We start from the raw sequence: 20,727 nt of genomic DNA, 5'->3' as shown, positions 1-20,727 counted from the left end.
CCAGCCGCTGGCAGGGGGCACTGGCTACTAGGAGTCTTCTGCTGGCCAGTCTTATTCATGGGAACGAGCTTGTGTTTGAGCCCTGCGGTGTCACTCAGCAGCTGGGGCAAAGGGATGTTTGTTTTGTGTGGAAGGATGGGGGCAAATACCCCCCCGGCAGCCCTCCCTGGTCCCCCAGCTCCCTCCTGCAATGGCCCGAGGGCTGTAACCTTCCCTAGTGACGGACCACGTGGATGTTCTCGTTGCAGAACAAGAGGCCAAGGCGCAGGGTTAAGGCAAATCTTTGTATTGCATACACTGGACTGGTGCTAGTTTCATAAACGCATCACGTCTTTACCCACAATGACCAGCATCTCTCAGGGAGAGCTCAGGCTACAACTGCAACTTATACAAATAACGGGAAGAGGCGGCCAGAGCTCCCGGGAAGGCTGGGTTTGGTGCAGCCATTGCCTGCAATGGCCATCACCACCGTTAAACAGAAAAGAGCCGAAGCAGAATGTAAGTGACCTGGATTCCCTGCAGCAGCTGTACATGGTACCTGCCCCCCGGGAGTGAGGGGGCTTGAAACCAGACTTATGGTGCCTGCCTCAGCCTCAGCCTGTACACAGGTGGAGTGGCCCTGATAAACAGGCTGCAAAACAGAGGGGGTAGCTCCATGCACTCCCCCAGTCTGACAGGTGCCTGTGTTTAGTGACGCTTGAGGCCCACAGCTGAGCTTTTATATGAGAGTTCACTCACTTTGCTACTTAAGAGCAAAACGAGCCAGAGCAGCGGAAGAGAGTTGACTCTATAACACTTCATTGGCCAAATAACCAGCTGCTGGAGCCAGCTTGTCAGGTAGAACTGCATGGCAGGAAGGGGGCAATACGGTACAGATTAGCACCCTTCCCCCTCCACTGCCCTGACCCTAGCCACGTAATAGGAACATGCCCATGTTCAACTGAACAGTTTTCAGCTCACTCCTTGTCTGTGGCACCCCGGGAACGCTAATTCATGGTGCAGCAGATTAGAATGAGACCAGTGTGGCCCTTCAGTTACCTCCCCAAATGGAGAGAAGCTTTTCACCAATACATGGACGGGGGGGATCCGACTACAAGCCTTCCCCTTTTTCTTTACAGCATGACTTCCCCATTCACTGCCACTGAACTGTTGGCAGCTGCTGCTTAGAATAATGATTTCAGAAGCTGCCAATAACCAGAACATTCTTTCCCACCAAGCTTGATAAAGTTCAGGCATTGTTGGAGTGAGAAGCAGGGAACGTGGGGAGGCTGGTGAGCATGTGCCGAGCTGACCCAGCAAAGTGAGCACAGAGGACACAGTTATCGTACCATGTTCCTGGCAAGCGCCAGCCTCACAGTGGGGAAGAAAACATCCCAGCAGCCCGAGGCAGAGGAACCTTAGTGCAGTTGCTTCCCATAAGCTCCTGGAGGCAGGGTGCACTTAGAAGTGGGCAGGAATCATTGGCCATTGTGCAGCAATTTGAGATGGCAAATTTCCCATCCCTGCATGGGGACAAAGTCAACATTGTGACAATTTTCACACATTGAAAATCCCCCCCCTTCAGAAACGGCTCAGTGCGCTATAGCTGAAATGTTTTGATTTCAACCACTGTTAAACTACAACCAGCTTAATACGACAATTATGGGGGAAAAACAATTTTTCATCGCTATTTTTGAGTCCTCTTTTCTCAACTGACCCTTTCCCACAGCAGGGTCTGGTTTTGAGAAATCGTTTTCCCCACGCAAAACACAATTTGTGGAAAAATTTCTAACCAGCTGGAGTTCCCTGTTTGATCTCCACTAGCACCTCCCCAGCCTTTCTACTTGTCACTGCTACTCCAGCTGCTGTACACATGTTCCTGCTGCAGCAGAGAATGGATCCAGGCACTTACTTGGGCGAGCGAATGAGGTGAAGAAAACTGGCTCCAGCAGAAAGCTCGGCTCGTCTTTGAAGTAGGTCGAAAGGGATGTAGTTAAATGACAGTTGGTCCATCAGTTATTAAATTAGCACCATATATAGATATTTATAGAGAAAATACTTTTGTAAACATTAGTTTCTTCCTTCCGACGGTGGTGTAGTCCATGGCATAATGCATCTATAAACATAAATAGGAAGGGTAGCGTTCAAAAGGCAGCCGGCGGTGCAGCACCAGGACGGGGGTTTTAATTCCTGTTGCTGCAGTCACATGGTCCCACAAGGCAAGTGGGGTTTTGGGTCCGGTTTCAGCTGAAGCAAACGGGTCCAATAGTGAATCCAAATTGGTGAGAGGCGTCTCCGTTGTGAAACACAGCCAGGTCGCGCAGGGGCAGGAGCGCCAGCTCCTCGGTGTCAAACCGGAATATGGTGTCAGAGATTGACGACTCGTTATCCAGCTGTAACACACAATGAGCTGCAGTGTGACCTTGCCACAGCCGCAGAGCCCTGTGCCCCGAGGTAACATGTAGCTATCAGGAAAGACCCCTGCAGTGGTACTGAGGTGTGTTAGCAGGCAACGGTAAATCGTAGCTTCCTTGCTTGTGCTCACACCTGTGTTCTGAACTGGAGACCAGCCACAAACCTGCTGTAGCTAGTTATGAAGTAAGAACACACCCGTTTCCCTCAGTGCTTTGGGGCAGGCCTGTTCTTTTCACTTGTAGGTCCAACACCTAGCACAAGGCACCGAGCGCAGGGACTCCAGCGGCTACTGAAAATGCAGCTCAGGTGCCAGAGGGGAGCTCCGCAGGGTTTGGTGCGGGTGCAATTATTGCTCCGTGCTGCTGCTTTTCTAGCTACGTGTGCTAACGTTGGGCGCTTGCAATGCCTGCAATTAACTCCGGGCTAAGGGTCAGTGTCAAACGTGGCTCCCTGCGCCTGGGCCTTGAGCTAAACGGCCTGATATGCGGAACGTGGGCGGCCGGGTCTCCCCTACACCGAGCCACTTGGATGTAAAAATCCTGTTTATTTATTTACCGGTTAAACGGTCAGTTTAACCGGTTACCTGCTTAACAGGGAGTGGGCAGGGGAGCTAAGGATGCTGTTTCAAACCACTGGCACAGACTCCCCACTCACCATGCAGCCCTGCAGGGTGGTCATGTAGCTCTGCGCCCTGGAGTCTGCGAGGAATTTGATGGCTTTCTCCAGCTGCAGCGCCCCTCCGTCGGCCTCAGGCCTGCAGGAGTACGACACCTTCTGGGTGGCCAGGCTGCTGTGCAGCTTCAGGAACCGGAGCTGGACGGTGCCGGTGCCTTGGTATTCCAGCTGCAGCAACAAGAGGGGTAAGGGTGCTCAGCGGTGGGCACCCACAGCACCACCTCAGAGCCTAGCCTGAGGGCAGGGCCGGCACCGTTCAGGGCGGGAGGGAGTTGGGCTCAGCCACGGCCCGTCTTGAACCCACCCTGCAGCCCACGGACGGGGAAGGAAGCCGCACAGGCGGGACTGCCGGGCTTTCCCCTCCCCCCAAAGAGAGGGTACAAGTGTACGGGGAGGAGGCTGAGGTGCCACAGGCCTGACGGATTGATTTGGGCACAAGCTCTGGTGGGCCAAACCCCCCGTCAGAGGCAGCGGAGAAGTGCGCTGAGGGTATGCACACCGGCGCCTGCTCCCCCTCACGGGCACAGACGGGCGGTGGGCCAGAAGGCACCATGGTGCTTACCGTGCGTACCCCGCTGCCCGAGCACCTCCCTGAATTAATTCCTGTTTTGAGTGGAGCTTGGTCCAAGGATTACCCAGCGCTCCCTTGGCCCCCACCCAGCCATTCCCACAGAATGTGCTGCGCACAGGGAAAGACAGTTCTAGTTCCTGTATTAACACCCAGCCTGCTGAGGGCCCCGGTACCGAGCCGTGCCTCAGCGCTGCCACGCCCAGGAGGTGGGCCCCGCCCTGCCATGCCTGCACGGAACTGACCAGGAAGCCCCCGGGCAGGGTGCTGAACCACTCAAAGGTCCCCTCGGCCGCGTATGCTCTCAGCCAGGCTTTGATAGGCACCTGGGGGGAAACGTTGCCCGTTAGGCTGTCAGCGCCTCAGCCGCATGCAGGGTGTCTGTCGTGACTGGTACTAGGGCCTCCGAAGTCAAACACTGGCAGGAACTGCAGGCTGGCTTCCGCTCAGCCCAGGCCTCTGCCACGCAAGGAATCGTGGAGGAATCATTGGGTTTTACAAACCTCCGCCTCTTCCCACCCAGCTCTGCCCAGAGGGGCGAAGGGAAACAGCCGCTCTGCCTTGATCACAAGGCCCCGGCGCTGTCAGCACAAGCCCTGCGCTAGAACAGCCACACCAGACACTGAGCCAGTTACGGGGGGCTGATCGCTGGGGCTAATGTACCTCCTGGCTCATTCTCCTTTCCCTCCTTCCCTGTCCCATATCCTCTTAGTCACGCCCTCCCCGCTTCCTGCATCACTACCCTGGCTTCCATTCCCTTCCACAGCACGTGCCAAGGCCTCATCCACACCGGCTCTGCTGCCACAAGAGCATTGCTGAGACGCCGATTTTGTGCATGTCCCACTGCCTGAGAAAAGTGGCCAGACCCCCCCGTACCTGATTGCGTACTGGCGCGATGCAGGTCTCTCCCCCTGCGGTGAAGTTGCAGAACGCCAGCAGAGAGTCCTGCGGGCTGCCTTGATTGGGGTCTACGTAATAATAACCTGGAAGGGGGAAGGGCAAGCGCATGCTGGTATCGGGGAAGCGAGGTGGCTGCTGTAGCTCGTTTTACAAGGGGTTCCTTAATGGTTGCCCCTGTGACTAGGGCATCAGCCCCAGGCTGGCGCGGTGCTTTGCTGCGTTCCCACTCCAGCCCCTCGGCCTGTTTGGTGCTGAATTCCCAGCCATGCCCCACTCCTCTGGATGCCCGTCCCCTCACCAACCCGCCCCTGGGGACGAATACACCCCAGCCAGGCTGCTCACCCCGCAGCCAGAAATACCCTGCGCCCCACCACGTACCCCGCTGGGTCTTTCGCTCAAGGTGGCGCCGCTCCAGCTTCGCAGTCTGTTTTCAGTTACGCCCCAAGGCCGGGTAGGCCTGGCACAGGCCTCGCACTGCTGCCCACCGCAGCCCTCGTGATGGGCTTTAGCCCAGAGGAAGCGTGCAAGCAGCTGGTGAGTGTGTTACACACACACCTCGCCCCGGGCCTGATCCAAACCATGCCAGTGTGTTATGGCCTGCAGAAGCTCAGGCTTTCAGCTCTGGAGGGCCCCAGCCCAGTTCCCACTGGGCCAGCCAAGATGCAGGAAATCAACATCCCGCCCCGACATCTGCCCGGATCTAAATTCCTCTGAGCTGAGCCAAGGAGCGACGCCCACTGGCCCCATGCCCCTCCCCCAGGCAGGCCTAAGGCGTGTGCCTTAAGTCAACGGCTCTGCACAGCTTGGTCTCAGCTCCACAGCCGCTACCCACTACAGCACGGTGGGGAACCTGCGGCCCCTGGCTTGCCTGGATCCAGCCCCCAAGGTTCAGGGCTCTCCCCAGCATTAGGCAGCCCGTGCTGGTGCTCCGGCTCCCCTTCTGCGCCCCCATCCCTGCGGGGCTGCAGCACAGAGAAGCTACCAGCTTGCCCCCCCCCCCCCCCAAGGCTCTGGTGTGCGAAGGGAACGTGGAGAGCGTCTTTCTGCTTCCTCGGCGGGGGGTCTCAGTGGCCCCTGACCCAGAAAAGGCTCCACACTCCTGCACCACAGGCTGAACCTCTAAAAACCAGACCACGGATGCTCCTGGACCAGAGAGCTCTGGGGGCCGGGAGTCAGGTGGCAGGAGGGCCTGTGACCGGGAGCCCTGCCAGGGCTGGGGGCAGTGGGGCTGGCGGCCGGCAGCCTAGCTGGGACTGGAAGTCAAGCCGGCCGGGGAGGTGGCAGCTGGGGCTGGGCGTGGAGCCAGTCTGGGGAGCTGGAATTGACCTTCCCGAGGGTGCTGGACCGAGGAGGTCCATGCTGAGGTGATCTTTCCTGAATGGAGCTACCAGGCAGAGTTCATAGGGGCCTGAAGGAGCCCGTTCCACCCGTGACCCCATCACACCGGCACCCTGCTCTCCCCAGAGGCCGGTGCAGTTTGGTTGGTACCATCAGGCAGGTCAGGCTGAGCCAGGAGGAGCTCCTTGCAGGTGGCGGCTGGGTGGTCTTTGGTGCCATTTGGGGGGTCTACCAGGCTCCTCAGCTCATGGCCCAAGTTGTCCAGAAGAGCCCACACCGTGCTGTAGTCCAGCTTGTTTGTGGAATAAATCAGATGCTAAAAGGGGTGGAAGACAGACAGAACGTCACTTGTATCTGTCACCCGTCCCCAGGCCGGCAGGACCCCAAGCGCAGCCAGTGTCTGTCTCTGCGCAGCACCGTGCACGATGGGCCCTGCCCTCCGCTGGGGTCTCCGTAACGCTGGAATACGGAGAAGGGGGGACGCTGCATGGCTAAGTCAAAACCTGCCCCCGGGGCTTTGGGATCTAACGCTGCAGCAGCGGTTGGTTCCTGCCCAAAGAGGAGCCAAGTTACTCTCCTGTGCTGGGCTGCAAACGAAAGCAGCGGAAAGCGGGGACGCGATTTGAGGCCGGCAGTGAAGACTCAGGGAGCTGCAGACTCCTCAAATCTCCCACTTCTTCCTCTGTGCGGATTAAGCCACCGTATGTGACGTTCCAGCAAGTCTGTGCAAGCGAAAGCACAAGGAGCCATCGCGTCAGACACTCTGCCCCGTGCCGTGTATCACACGGGCGTGCCAAGCTTTGTGCGAGTTACACCAGACTAGCTGGAGCTTTGGGGAGGGAAACGGGTTGCTGCTCTGGGGGAGACTTGCTGGCTCAGTGGGGCCTGATCGCTGTGCCCCCCCCCCAGCACTCACCTTCAGCTCCTCCATGGAGATGTTTAGTGAGGGTCCCCTGGGACCGGCAAGGCCGGGTGCACCCTAGATGACAAGCACAACCACAACATTGGCACCTCTCAGCGGGGTGGCCCGAGCCAGCCGGGCACTGACAGGAGGGCCTTTCCCATCCGGCCAGCCAGCCCGCTCCGTGTCTGTGCTCCCCCGTGTACGTGGCAGGCAAGGCCTTCTGACTCGCCCCCCCTCCCCCCCGTGTTGTCCGCAGCGCTGTGCGAGTTCGCTCGTGCGTGAGAAAGCAAGTGGGCTGAGCCCACGAAAGCTCATGCTGCCAGCTACGTTCCGTTAGTCTCTAAGGGGCCGCTAGGCTGCTCCTTGTTTTTTAAGTTTTTCCAGTTACTAACCTGGCTCCCCCTCGGAAACATTTGGCTGTGGAACTCAGCTTAACTCACCGGCAGGCCTGGCGCGCCTTTGGGTCCCGGCTGGCCCTGGAAGCCTTTCGGTCCCTAAGATGAGAAAGAACACGGGGAAAAGAATGAACGATCAGCGAGACGTTCTGTGGCTGGAGACTCCCAGACTGTCCCTCGGATTCTTTACGTCCATGTGTGGAATGGCTGCCGTGGCGTGCACCGATCTGGAAGTGGCGTATCACAAGTCATGGCGCACACAGATAGCGGGGTGGGCTGGGGCCGAGGTGGGGGCTCGTCTCTAATGGGGGATGTGGGCTTTGGGGTGCAGGAGGGGATTCTGGGAGGGCAGAGGGGTTCAGATCAGGAGGGGGCTGCAGGCTGAGGCAGGGAGTTGGGGTGAGGGCTGTGGGCTGGGCCAGGGGATGAAGGGTTTGGAATGCAAGAGGGCAGGCCCGGACTGCTGGAAGAAGTGGGACTCTGGACTGGGGGTGTGGGATTCGGGGTGCAGGAGGCAGCTCGGGTGGGGGGGAGCTCAGGGTGTGTGGAGGGAACCTGGGCAGCTCCTGGGCAGTGGCACGAAGGCAGGTCTGGCTCCTGGGGAAGGAGGGATGAGGCTCCGCGGCAGCATGCGAAGCCCCGTGGCTCCCCGCTTCGAAGCCAGACCTGCTGTGCTGACCACTTCCCTGCCAGCCCCAGCACAGAGCCGTCCTGGCTACGGCAACCGCACGCTGGGGCTGGTTTGGGGCAGAGCTGACAGGGAAGCTGGGCGGCCGCACAGCTTAGGGGAACTCAGGCCCAGAGAAACGTCACTGAAGGAGGCGTTCGGAGCCCCGGCTCTTCCCACGGCTGGGCCCGCCCCCGGCGGCTCAGTCCACCTGGATAAAATGCCCCCAAAGCACTCTCTGGGCGAAGGCAGGTTTGGGGGGAGCTGCAGGGACTAGGGGCGACACGGGGGAGGGGGGCCTGTAAGGAACATGGGTGGGAAGGCAACATCGAAGCCTAGCGCAGAACAGGCCCCATCCACCCCTGCAGGCTCGTGGGCTCTGCCAAACTCCCCACACAGCTGGGAAAGGCTTGAGTCATGCAGGCTGGGCTCCGTGTGCCCCCTTTGCATGCCTGGAGAGGGTAGCACCTGCCAGGTGGCTGCTTTCTGAGGCCCAGCCCCCATACTGCAGGCGAGGAGGAGGAGGAGGAGTGCAGCCCCCTCAGAAGGGCCCTGACCCCACCTCAAACCTTCCCAGCCTCCTGCCATGTCCAGGCTGCGGCAGTGCAGCGAGATCCTGGCCCTTCCCCCAGGAGCCCAACACAGAACCTGTTACCGAGGAAACTGGGCACCACAGCACCTTAGGCAGCGTTTCTGAGGATCGGCCTTTTCAGCTCCCAAGACCCCGTGGGACACGTCTCAGCCAATGGTCCCTCTAATTTTTTCCATCCATGTGCAGAATAAACGTTGTTATACGCACCAAGGCAGGTGTAGATGTGCACCACCAATAGACACACAGGACACTGGCTGTGGGCGCTCTGCTAATCTGCTGGGCAGCACTTGACTCCCTGCTGGGTGGCTGCCCAAGCGCACACCTTACAGGGAACACCAGACCTGCCCCCACCCCCAACACCAGCGAGACTAGCGCAGACTGAGAGATTTGTGCAGCTGGAGTCTGGAGCTGGATTAGGTTTTAGGGGCTTTAGCAGCCAGAGTTTGTCCTCTGCTGCCACTCGCCACACATGGGCCTCTAAGGGCAAAGGCTGCCCAGGGCCAGGTAGACTGTGAGCACAAACCAGCACGAGTGTTAGGAAAAAGCAGCTCCAGCTTTCCCTGCGCCTGCTACCCAGCTGCAGATCAGACATAACAGTCTCTTCTCCCGCCTCTCCCCCCCGTGTGTGCACTGAGCCGGGGGAGGGGGGAGAGGGGGAGCTGTGCTGGGGGGATATGCTCAGAGACAGGCTGTAGTCAGATCAGATCACAGAAGAGAACTCTCCACTTCCTACTTACCTTTTGTCCAAGCAGGCCCTGGAAGGGAAATCACAGAAAAGAATATTTGAGCTACACACTGACTTGGGAATAAATAGAACCAGTGTAGCAATAAACAAACACGCAGACTAATGTGCAGACTTCATTACCCCCAATTTACAGATGGAAAAGCTGAGGCATGGGGCAGGGAAGTGACTTGGCCATGGTCATCCAGAAGGCCACTAGCAGAGCAGGGAATAGAGCCCAAGTCTGCTGAGTGCTAGACCAATGCTCTGCCCATTGGGCCACACTTCTACCCTTTCCTGCCTGTATGGTGCCCAACCCCGAGCCATCCCAAAGGGCAGAGGTTTTGAACACACCCCTTCTGTCTGAGGCTCTGCCTCTACTGGAGATGGAGCCCCCTCACTGGGGCCACAAGCCCGCCAACCCCAGCCCCAGAGCTGCTAAAGGCAGGAGACGTGGCCCCAGCTGCCTGGGGTCCTAGGCTGCAAGCCACCCACCCCGGCCTTAGCCTGAGCACAGGGGAAAGGCCAGGCCAGGGTCTGGGGTGCTATGTGGCTGGGACCATGCAGGACTCTTTGGGGGAGGCTGCAGTAGCCTGGGCCCCCTTACCCCAGGAGCTGCCGGTGAGTCCCAGCTCCTCCCCTCGCCCACCGCTTGAGGGAGCTGGGAAGCCCAGCCCCAGGGTCTGGCAGCCCAACTTGGCTCCCTCCTCCGAGCAACTTCCTGGGGGGCCAGGCAGCCCAGTCCTGGGGCCCACCCCCTTCAGGGAACCCCGGAGGAATGGGCAGCCCAGCTCCGGCCTCCTCTCAGCGAGGAGCTGCCACCTCTCTGACCCCTCAGCTCCCTATTCTGAGCTCCCCTTGAATCCTGCATCCCCTGGCTTGAGCGCCCCCCCCCATGCCTCCCTCTCACTATAGTTAGTAACTGCCGGGTGCCACGGTGGCGCATGTCCGAGCACGCACACGTCAGCGCACGTCCGAACACGCTCACGTCAGCGCACGTCCGAGCACGCACACGTCAGCGCACGTCCGAACACGCTCACGTCAGCGCACGTCCGAACACGCTCACGTCAGCGCACGTCCGAGCACGCACACGTCAGCGCACGTCCGCGTTGGAGCACAAGACCGCCTCGCTCGGCTCACAGATGGGAAAGCTTAGAGGGAACCCTGCTCCCTGCCCTGCCGAGCTGCAGGAAAAGCCTCCAGGAAGCGCCAGGGGAGGGGGAAGGGGAGCAGCAGAATGTGCAGCCACTTCTTCCCCACAAGCCGGATCTGGCGGGGAGCCTCGGGGCTCTCTCCCCACCCCCCACAGGAAGCCGGCGCTGGCTCTTCAAGCTCACTGGGGGGGGGGGAGGGGGGGTGTGTGTGTGTGAGACTGAGCACCAGGATGGGTGCCCTGCTGCGGGGGAGCAGCTGAGCTGAGCTGGAGCTGAAAGAGAGCCATAGGCTGCCCAGCCCTGGCCTAGGAAGTGGCTTTCGTGGCCAGAGAGCAGCGTGATGACGTCATTCTGCCGGCCAGCAGGAAAAACTTTTTTATACACAGAGAGAGATTTAACTAGTTGTGCTATTCACGCTGGCTTCGGTGGGCGGCTGTAGGCCAGAGCATCTAGCCAAGCGCGAGAAGCAGCTGTTTGCCCTTCTCCGGGACACCCTCTGGGAACACAAAGGACTTACCGGGATTCCAGGGAAGCCGGAAGATCCCCATGGACCGGGTGGGCCGACATCACCCTGCAAAAGTGACAGACGCTCAGCTGACAACGTATAGCAGGAAAACGTGGGAACCACCCCTGGGTGCCCCTGGAACTGGGTCACCCCGTTCAGAGTCTTGGAGTTTAGAACATGCACTGAACCTCCAAGCTACAGAGGGATTCTGCAGCCCTCAGCACAAGGAAGGACCATCACTAACACAAACACCTGGCCCACAGTCAGCTGACAAACACACTGCACCTTAAACAATTAAATCGCAACCCAATTCGGTCTGTAGAAAGGAAATGGAGATTAAACAACTTGACCAAGGTCAAAGAGCACATCAGTGTCACTCAGGACTGGCCTCGACCTCTGATTCCCAGTTCTCTGGTCTAACACTAGTCTCTCTGGAAGCACAGGGGCTGCATGCGCTGATATACAATCAAAGCCATCTCTCATTTTTCTACCTGCTGGTGTGTTTTTGCAGAGATGAGGCAGATTTTTGCAACCGCAACAAAAAGAGTGCCAAAGACACACCCAATTCCATCCAGTAACATCACTGCTGCCGGCATTTCTTTGTCTCTTGGGCCAAGACATTCCTGCATTCCTCCCCTTGCGGGACCACCCCAGGCTGGGAACTGACCTTGGCAGAATATATCATTCCGCCCTCTTCTTCCTAGCACTGGAACGGAGAGCTAGTGCCAGCGAACTGCCGGGTAAGCCAGCTGGGGCAGCTGCAGAACAATTCACCCCAGAAGGAGAGGACAAGTTGAGGTCTTTTACCTGCTCTCCCTTTGGTCCTGGCCTTCCAGGAGCACCTCTGGTCCCCTGCTTGCCCTGTGACACAGACAGGCATTGAGTGAGCATTAGAGGAGTTTCAAGAGGCAGGAGAGGGAAGGGAAAGAAAAGAAAGAAATCACAATACATGCCTTGAAGCCATCGTCTCCTCGAGGGCCGTGATAGCCTCTGCTGCCCCTCTCACCCTAGAAGGGCCAACCACAGACAGGAATTGGTAATGGTAGAGACAACAAAACTCAATCGCCCTATGGGAGCCGGAGGGTGAGCTGCTGTGGAGCTGAGATACCAGAGCCTTCCGTCAGGTCAGTTACTAAATTAAGTAGGACACAGCCAAGAACTGAGGTTTGCCTGGCTCTCAGGACAGGGGGTTCTGAGACCAAAGGAATTAAGGCAGATGATCAGCAGGGCAGGTTTTGCTGTGTTTTAAGTATTGATGGATCTTGATCATGTTCCCAGGACAGCTGCTGTAATCGGGGAGGCGAAGAGACTGAAAATCCTCCCTAGGAGGTGAGCAATCCACACAAATGCATGACACGCCAGGAGGAAGGAAAGTGCAGAAATGAACAGGAGGCCTCGATTCAGCCAACTTCCCTGAGGGCAAAGGTTCTTCTCTTCCATTGAGCGGTCCGTGGCAAACAGCCCGACCTCATCCCCCGAAAGAAGAGTTGTGCTAACAGGAGCAGAGTCAACATGAATCAGCCAAGCAGGGCCAGACAGTTCGAAGCAGAGTGAAGAACAGAACCGGTGCGGGGATGCTGACAAGCGCAGCTGGCTGAAAACATTCTGGAAAGTGCTTTTGTTTTTCAGAGGGATTTCTGGGTTTTTTTACAGGACGTGTTTTACAATAAAACAAATCCTTGGGATAAAAATGTCTTTTATCAAAACATGTTGGCAACCCAAAATCCAGGGAGGAGGGTGAGGTCCGGGTGAGAGGCAGGTGCAGACGTGGGCTGGGGGTGCGGGGTCTGAGCAGGATGGAGTGCAGGGTCTGGGTAGGAGGTAGGGTGCAGGATGGGCTGGGGGTGCAGGATGGGCTGGGGGTGCAGAGCGGGTTGGGGGGATCTGGAAAGGAAGGTGCAGGAGCAGGGTGGGGGTGCAGGCGCTGGGTAGGAGGCAGGAGAGGGCAGGGGATCGGGGCGCCTACGTGGCCCAGCTCCCAGAAACACACGTGGCTCTGCATGCTACCGGCACATGCTCCCTCCAGCACAGCCCCCCATCACGCCCATTGGCTGGGATTCCTGGCCAATGAAAGCGACGGGGGTGCCCGTGTGCACCTGCAGGGAGCATGTGCTGGCAGTGCACAGAGCCATGTGGAGCTGCATCCCTCCCCCTGCCAGGCAGAGCCTGTGGTTCGCTCTGATCGGGCCTGCGAGGCTTGGGGCTCCCCCCTCCCTCCAGCAGCACGAGTCAGCTGGCGCTCCGGCCCGGCACCCCTCATCATGGCTGGAGGCGAGAAGGGGACAGAATACGCAGCTTTCCCCAATATGCTACTGCCAGCTAGAATCATACTCCACCCGGGCACAGCCCCCAGAACACAGTGCCCGGGTGCACTACGTACCTTCTGCCCTTTTGGGCCCTGGTCTCCCTTCACCCCTTTCAGGCCAGGAATCCCCTGTGGGGGAAAAATGCAGCATCCATGTATCTCCATCACATGTGACTCGCTGACGGCTGTCGATTTGCTAAGCCCTCTGCTAGGCAGCAGCACTTCCAGGGGGCGGACGGTCGCCCCGCAAAGACCAGTCTTGCCAGGAACAGCCCCTGTTGGCTGCCATTCAAGCGGCTTGAAATGTTATGAACAGGGTGCGCTTGCTGCGATGTCGTTTATAGGAACAAAGATTTTCAACAGGGAAAATACATTTTCCATCCACATGTTCACGTTCTTTGACCAATCAGTTCTGGAGCTGAACTTTTTTAGTTTAGTGACAATTGTTTTGTTGAAATTTCAATGTTTTTCATTATTTGGAAAAACTAGTAAAGTTAATTAAAACTCGCACTCCAGCTCACAACCAGCTCTAGCTGCCACATCTTGGCCCCATCCCTGGAAGTGCTGTCTTCCCAGAGGGCACATCTGGAATGTGATCACACCATCCACCCGACAGACCCATCCCCAAGGCTGGGATGCTCTTCTCAAAAACCACAGCTAGTCAGAAAATTCAGGGCCGCGAGATGCACAGAGTTTAATGAAATGTTGATTTTCATCATGATTTTATTTTTCTCCCCATTGTCTGATCACGCTGGGCATGCGCGACGGGAGGAATGTTAGTTTGCGGAATCCAGCTAATATTAAGTTTAGCCTCAATCAGTTTATGAACTGGATTATATGATGGGGTGTTTATATCAGTGGGGGACTTGGTTCACCCTGGCAGTCTCTTCCAACCCCACGTCTGGTCATTTGCAAAAACAACGAGGGTGCCTTAAGGACGGACATTGGGTATCAGCTTTCGTGGGTAAAAGTCACATTGTCAAATGCATGTGAGGACGTGTTTCTTCACCCCCAAAAGCTGATGCCCAAATGGTCACAAAGCTGTTCAGCTGCAGTCTGCTCGGCTGCCTCCCTAAGGCGCTGTCCGGCACTAGCCTGTATTATTAACTGTGTTTATTATGGTTGTGCACATGGTAGAGCCCTGAGCGGGACTAGTGTATCCTGCTGCCGTAATAGCAGGAGCGGGATTAAAAAAAAATGTTCTGTGCTTGGCTCTAGCCTATGGGCCAACACCACGAATGGAGCCCCCCTGTGCTAGCCTGGGTCCTGCTCTCAGGCTACCCGGAGTAACTCCACTGAAGGGGGCACTACAGGGGTGTCAGGCCAGGAAGCATCAGCCCCAGGGTGCTGGGAGAGCACAGGGCTCCGAGCCTTCTCCGAGACAAAGGTCCGGGGCTCTCTGGCTTTTGTACAGCAACTTGCACACCAGGATCCCGGTCCATGCGGAGCCAGGAGTTGAACTGCACTCTCCTGAGTGCCTCACCCACAGGGCTGCCCTTCCTTTCTCAGAAACCCTAGCGACATCGTGTGCTCTGTGCCTGGAAAGGGTCGGCTTCTAGGGCCAGAAGGGACCACCAGGATCAACGCATCTGACCTCCAAGGGGGATTTAAAACGGGTCAGCAACAGAGCAGGCTCAGAGGAGGCACCTACCCCGACGGGCTGCCTCTGTGCCAATACTCACGGAAGGTCCTTGTGGGCCGCGTGGTCCCTCTGAGCCTGGTTCACCGGGCTGGCCCTGGAAGGCAGAAGGAGAAGAGAGCCCACCCAGTGTCACAGGAGGACAGGAAGGCGTCCAGGCCGGTTCGGGTGCAGAAGGAAGCCGAGGATCGCGGCGATGGTGCAAGTGCTGGACACGTGGGAACGGGCCCGGGCACTCAGGCCAGAGCTGTCCTGTCAGTGGGATGGTTTGGGATGGCTGCGCCAGGCCCGGTGCTTTGGGGGGCCTGGCATGGGGCAGCAGCAGCCTGGTGCCAGGGGTCAGGCCGCCCCACGCTCACCCGGTGGTGGGAGCCACAGGCCGTGGAGCGACGCAGCAGCCCCCTCCCAGTTGGGCCACTCCACTTCACCGCGACAGCAGCCTGTGCAGTGCCCTGGCTCCGGCCCAGCCCGTGACGCGGGCTCATGGGAGCAGGCTGGGGCCAGGGCCCGCAGCCGCAGTGAAGAGGAGCGACCCGGCTGGGAGAGGGCAGTGAAGTGGAGCAGGCTGCCGGCTCATTCTGGCTCCCGCTGCCATGGTGAGTGTGGGGGGGCCTGACCCCAGACCCCTCGCTTGTCTCTCTCGGGGGAGGGGGCCCCGGAGGAGGGTGCGAGGAGGCAGGGCAGGAGTGGAGTGGGGGCAGGACAGGGATGGAGCTGGGGTGGGTTGTCCCAGGCCCTGATTCCGGACAGCCTTGATCCAGGCTTTAGGTAAGAGGAGGAGCGAAGGTTTTGCCCCAGACGATTCTACGGAGGAGGAGCCGGGACAGATACTGTCTGAAAGAAGTGGGGAGAGTGAGAGGAGCAGGACTCGCTGCTCCAGGAGCCACCTACGGCAGCTAGGTGCTTCCCCCCTTTCTCTACTGGTGCCTCCCTCGCCTTGCCACATGGACACGCCAGCTTTCAGCAGCCTCTCCACCTCCTGCTGCTTCAGGGCTGCAAACCCCCCGCCCAGGGGAGAGAGAAATCCCAGAGACGGCTCAGCCACGGCACGGCGAAGGCAAGCACCTCACATGCTTGGGGGTATCAGCTCAGTTCTGGGGACCAGATTCCCCCCAAGCAGTGATGAGCATGGGGTGTAGGAGCCCCAGTGACCCTGACAGCTGTGCAGGTGGGCACTGTGGGGCCCAGGGAGCTGCTCCCCCTCCTGGAACCGTTGAAAGGGCTGGATGGAAAGCAGATCCTGTCCATGCAGCGACCCCTGGGAGCCTGGAACCGGCTAGGACGACAGGAAAATCCGTCCCCCTTTGCTCTGGGGCTGAACAGACCTAGGCGTCGCGCTGGCGTGACAGGCCAAGGAGAAGTAGGGGATATGGATCAGTCTGCCCAGCAGAGCGTTGACTGGGCTCATCCAAGTGAGAGCTACAAAACCACGTGGAGGTTACTGCCTAGCCAAGTGCTGGGCAGACGCTTCCCCAGCCCGTGGTCCGTGCTAGCTCATCACACTCACAGGGCAGCCAGGCCGAGGCCCAGGGAGACGGGACTTTGTCCCCGGCACAGCTGGGAAAGGAGAAGAGAATGAGCCGGTTTCCTACCTTGGGTCCCTTGGGGCCTCTCGGGAGCTTGTGCCCGGCTTTGCCTCGCTTGCCCTGCGCAACGAGAGAGAGCTGGAGCTTGTGAACAAAGCAACGTGCAAATCAGCAAAGGCTCCTGCCCAACCCAGCTCCTCATACAACAGCCCCTCACCCCTGGGTTGCCCTCAAAGTTCCACGCTAGCACACCCCAGCAGTGGCGTCCTCTCCCCAGCGTGACTGTATCCCACGCAGCCCGTGATGCTGCGTCCCCTCCCAAGGTCACCCTGCAAACTGCCAACACGGGACCGTTCGCACGGCGTTCGCGCCAGTCACCCGCGTGGAACCGTTGCCAGCGGCGCATGCAAAGCCGGAAGCTAATGCCACCTTACCCGTCTGCCAGGTTTGCCAGGGAGGCCCCGATCTCCTTCACGCCCGCCATCCCCCTGAGGAAACACGCACACGGCAAGTCACCAGCAGCTCCCACAAGCCGCCAGAAAGGGGGCAAAGACTCCTCCCAGCCACCCACGGGAAACCACAGGCGCCCGTGCGCTGCTCCAGCATCCCTGGCATTCAGCAAAGAGGGTGCCCAGCTGGCTCAGAGCCCCTGAGCAATCGGGACCCTGCGGCAGGCGCCCCTTTCACTAGAAATTGCCCCCATCAGAAAGAGCCTGCAGGGCCGAATGCACAGCCCTAGGCTACCGCACAGCAAGGTGGCGGCCCCAGAGGCGGGTGCTGCAAGTTGTCTGGGTGAAAGGAGCGATCCACATGAAGGACGTTACCCACGGTGGGGGTCCGGTGCCAGTGGTGCCCGTTACTCTGACGGGAGAGACCCTGGCTCCGGCCCCCCACAGCCGGGTGCTCCAGAGCCATGTAATTCCACAACAGGAGTGCTCCGTTCCCAGGAAGGGCCGTTCCCCCGCAGAAGAGCCGGGGGATGGGGGCTCCTCAAGTTACCTTTTCTCCTTTACGACCCCTCTGTCCCTCTGGACCCCGTGGTCCTGGAGGCCCCTGAAATCACAAGGGAGAAGGAAACATCGCCATGGGAACCCCACACACTCCCCAAAGGGGGGGGGGTCTCTTCAGCGATGCTCCCTAACGCAGCTCCCGCCCGGAAACGCCCCAAGCTCCCCCCCCTGGGCTTCTGCTCCCCCCTTCCCCCTCCCGGGGTACAGTTGCAGACTCTCTCCCTTTGCTTCCTAAGCAGGCCTTGTAAAAGCCCAGGGGGTGGAGGGGAGGCATGAGACGTCACAGGGGTTGTTACTCAGCCTGAGAGCAGCCAGGTGAGTCTGCGAGCCCTGTTCCCTGAAGAGAGGGGACGGAGGGTAAACCAGGCGGGGGAGGCACAGCACAGCCTGCCCAACCCCCCAGCCTGGCCCCACCCATCCTCCCCCCCGGACGCCTACTGTAGGTGCACTGGGGGTGAAGTGTTGCTGCCCCCCGAATGCCTGCCCTCCCTGTGCCCTGGAGCTGGGTTGGCTGGGATCACACACCCTACGCCCTCCCTGTGGTACTGGGGGGGCGTGGCTCCCGTGGAGGTGGGGCCTCAGTAAAAAGGGGTGGGGCTTGCCTCTCCCACCCCACCTTCACCCCCCCACCCATGCTGGACAGGCATTGGAGTCATGCGTTCAGGGCAGAAAAAGTGCACGACACGGGTGCTTGCAAGGCAGAGGGGAGTGGCCGTGTTGCAAGCCGGCGCATGGCGTGGCTGCCTCTCTCTGTCCTCACCGTTCGTCCTGGTTCTCCCGGGTCCCCCCGCTTCCCACTCTCGCCCAGAGGGCCCTAGCGGAAAAAACAGAGGGACAATTGGTTACATTCCTATCTCCCGAGAGAGCTTATTCTTGTGAACTGTCCATCTAGACCCCCTTCGAGGGGGTCACCGCTTGCCCAGCCGCGCGCAGCCCAGTCAGGAATGGATCTTGTCCTCACGCCCCTCCGGAACGGTGACTATTCGTCTCTTTGACAGAGGGGGCAACTTGTGCTGGGATCCTGGTGGGAAGGGAGGGGGCCAGGGTCTAGGCGCTAGCAGGTGGAGCGGAGGCCGACACAGGCTGAGGAGCCAAGGAGCGACAGTGGGTGGGCCAGGAGACAGACGGAGAACCAGTGGAAAGGAGAAGGGGGGCAGGGGAGACTGATGTGAGGAGGAGACGGTGCAGAGAGAGCTGGGGCCGGCTGGGCAAAGCCACTGGGACAAGAAGCTTTCGCACAGGAGGAGACCGTCTCTTTCCCGGCACAACCCGGTCCAGCCTGGGCCCTGAATGAGGCAGGAGTCCAGTGGCAGAACTAAGCTCACCCTCATGCCGTTAAAGACACATTGCAAAGCACGTGCACAAAGGGGCCAAATTAAGCTTGCACGGGCAGCCAGAATACTGTGCTTCCTAGTGCGTGGCTTTGCAATCTCAAGAACGCCCTTCTGGCGGGGACGTGCGCACGGTTCTGCCCAGCATCCACTAGTGCAGGGGACATGCCTCTGTGCAACTGAATTCCAAGTAATCAAAGGCAATCGGCTTATGTCGGTTATAAACTGAACGGAAGTTCTGAGCTCGATCCCAGCCACCCTCCCAAGCCCTGTTCACAAGCACAGCCCCCCACGAGAGCAGCTGCAAACCACCAGCTCTGCAATTATTCAAAACACAGTAAACAGGTCGACTCACCTCAACGCCACTTAGCCCTGCTGCGCCGGCTTCTCCAGGAGGCCCACAAGAACCCTGAATTCATTGGGGGAGAGGGGGACACGACTGACATGAGCTTCAGGGGCAACAGAGGAAAGACCGTCAAATAGTTAAAAAACCTACTTGGGACTCAGGGTTCTATTCCCGGCTCTGCCGCTGACCTTGGGCAACTCATGTAGGCGCTCTGTGCCTCAGTTTCCCCATGTGTAAAATGGATATAATACCTCTAAGGGCAGTTACACAACTTGATCATTCTGTGCTCTGGAGAGGTGCAAGGTTATCACTGTATTTGGCTGATGCTTGGACTTCTGTCTCGGTCACCTCCTGGCAGACCATTCTCCCGAGGGGTAGTGACATCCACGAACGAGAGGGTTTGCACCCATCCCTTCCAAAGAGGCACATGGAAGGACTCAAAGCCCAGGCAAGAGAAAGGTCACTTTGCACAGACAGCTCAGCCCAGGACCCATTGGGTGGGACCAACCTGCACTAAGGCAGCCTATGGTGTACTTCCGTTACCGGCATCTCCCTTTGCAGGGTGCGGGCAAAGGGAGCTAAGCAACACGTGGGGATCTCTGCGAACTCCAGCAGAGCTAGGCATGTGCCGCAGCACTGAGAGAAGGGGCAGGGAGGGAAACCAACTCAAAGGATTTGCAGGAGGGAGGGTGGGGGATAAAGTTACCTGAGGGCCAATCTCTCCTTTTTCCCCTGCATCTCCTTTGGGTCCTGCAGGCCCGCCAAAGCCGTTGGGGCCTTGCATCCCGCTTTCCCCCCTGGAGCCTGCTGCACCCTAGAGTGCACAAAAGAGGGAGATGAAGCTGCCTTATGGATTTAATTCATAGCACCAACCTGACCCAAAGTGGTGTCATTGGCACAAGAGTGGAGAGGAGACACCTCTGTTCTCCACGGTCTCTTCCTTCAGAGGCCGGCTGTGGAAATGTCACAGATAGAACTTCGGGAGAACTATTTGGCCCTCTCATGGCTGAATTCCCCAACCTGGCACTTTGAGTGTAGGTAATGGGGGGCGGCTAGTGAAATAAAACCACTGTCAGATCCTGTCCTTGCAGCTCCCAGAGACAAAAAAAGTTTTCCTGATTTCATTTTCCCGTGAAATCCATTCGGTATTGCCACCACCAGAGAGTAGCAAGTGACCCCCCCCCCCCCTTTTCCAGGACAGAAATCACTTGGAATCACTTCCCTGAGGGCAAAACCCCAACCTCCTGAGGAAAAAACAAGCAAGAACACTCTGAGAGCAATGAACCTGCGCTCTCTCCGGTAACATGTCTGCAGCCAGGCACTTACGTAAAAGGACACAAAAGATCAACCAATACTGTTAAAAAGCAAAGCAAAGCAAAGCAAAACAAAACAACCCCCACCCCCCCCCAAAAAACCCCCAAACAAACACTTTTATTATTAAAACAAGACTATCACTGCAAGCGTAGTAAATGACTTGGTGTTAAAAGCCACGAATTGAAATAAAACTCAGGGATTCTCCCTGGGATGAATTCTTGGTTACAAGAGAGAAAAACAAAAGACAATTAACCAGCTCAGACATAATTTCCAAACCTCAAACAAGAAAAACAATAAACCTGACAGACTATCTAAACGTTTTCCAACTCACACATTCGGATGAATCCAGGGGATCTGTTTGGGGGGGAACTCATTTCTTCCCTCTGTGCCTGGAGAAGATCCCCCTTCTCTCTCAAATAAAGGAGACTGCTTCCCCCAGTTTG

The 20,727-nt window shown here is 58.2% G+C and overlaps 1 protein-coding gene across 1 annotated transcript in view; it reads right to left on the bottom strand.

Annotated features, from left to right (window-relative positions):
* Positions 1-83: 83 nt before the first annotated feature.
* Positions 84-20,727, bottom strand: part of LOC102452610 (uncharacterized) — a 227,754-nt gene continuing 207,110 nt past the window's right edge. The window contains exons 50-68 of the mRNA XM_089772994.1: positions 19,677-19,784; positions 18,980-19,033; positions 18,054-18,107; positions 17,283-17,336; positions 16,718-16,771; positions 16,350-16,403; positions 14,801-14,854; positions 13,194-13,247; positions 11,767-11,820; positions 11,621-11,674; positions 10,826-10,879; positions 9,171-9,188; positions 7,220-7,273; positions 6,792-6,854; positions 6,026-6,191; positions 4,514-4,620; positions 3,883-3,963; positions 3,049-3,237; positions 84-2,372 (exon numbers count right to left, since the gene is read on the bottom strand). Coding sequence (XP_089629120.1) covers positions 2,223-2,372; positions 3,049-3,237; positions 3,883-3,963; positions 4,514-4,620; positions 6,026-6,191; positions 6,792-6,854; positions 7,220-7,273; positions 9,171-9,188; positions 10,826-10,879; positions 11,621-11,674; positions 11,767-11,820; positions 13,194-13,247; positions 14,801-14,854; positions 16,350-16,403; positions 16,718-16,771; positions 17,283-17,336; positions 18,054-18,107; positions 18,980-19,033; positions 19,677-19,784 — 1,476 coding nt within the window. The 3' untranslated portion in view covers positions 84-2,222. The remainder of the gene's footprint in view (positions 2,373-3,048; positions 3,238-3,882; positions 3,964-4,513; positions 4,621-6,025; positions 6,192-6,791; positions 6,855-7,219; positions 7,274-9,170; positions 9,189-10,825; positions 10,880-11,620; positions 11,675-11,766; positions 11,821-13,193; positions 13,248-14,800; positions 14,855-16,349; positions 16,404-16,717; positions 16,772-17,282; positions 17,337-18,053; positions 18,108-18,979; positions 19,034-19,676; positions 19,785-20,727) is intronic.

This window comes from Pelodiscus sinensis, chromosome 23, assembly GCF_052426305.1.
Source record: "Pelodiscus sinensis isolate ZL-2025 chromosome 23, ASM5242630v1, whole genome shotgun sequence".
Lineage (NCBI taxonomy): Eukaryota > Metazoa > Chordata > Testudines > Trionychidae > Pelodiscus > Pelodiscus sinensis.
Note: the sequence above shows the minus strand (reverse complement) of the source record. Positions and strands in the feature narration are given on the sequence as shown.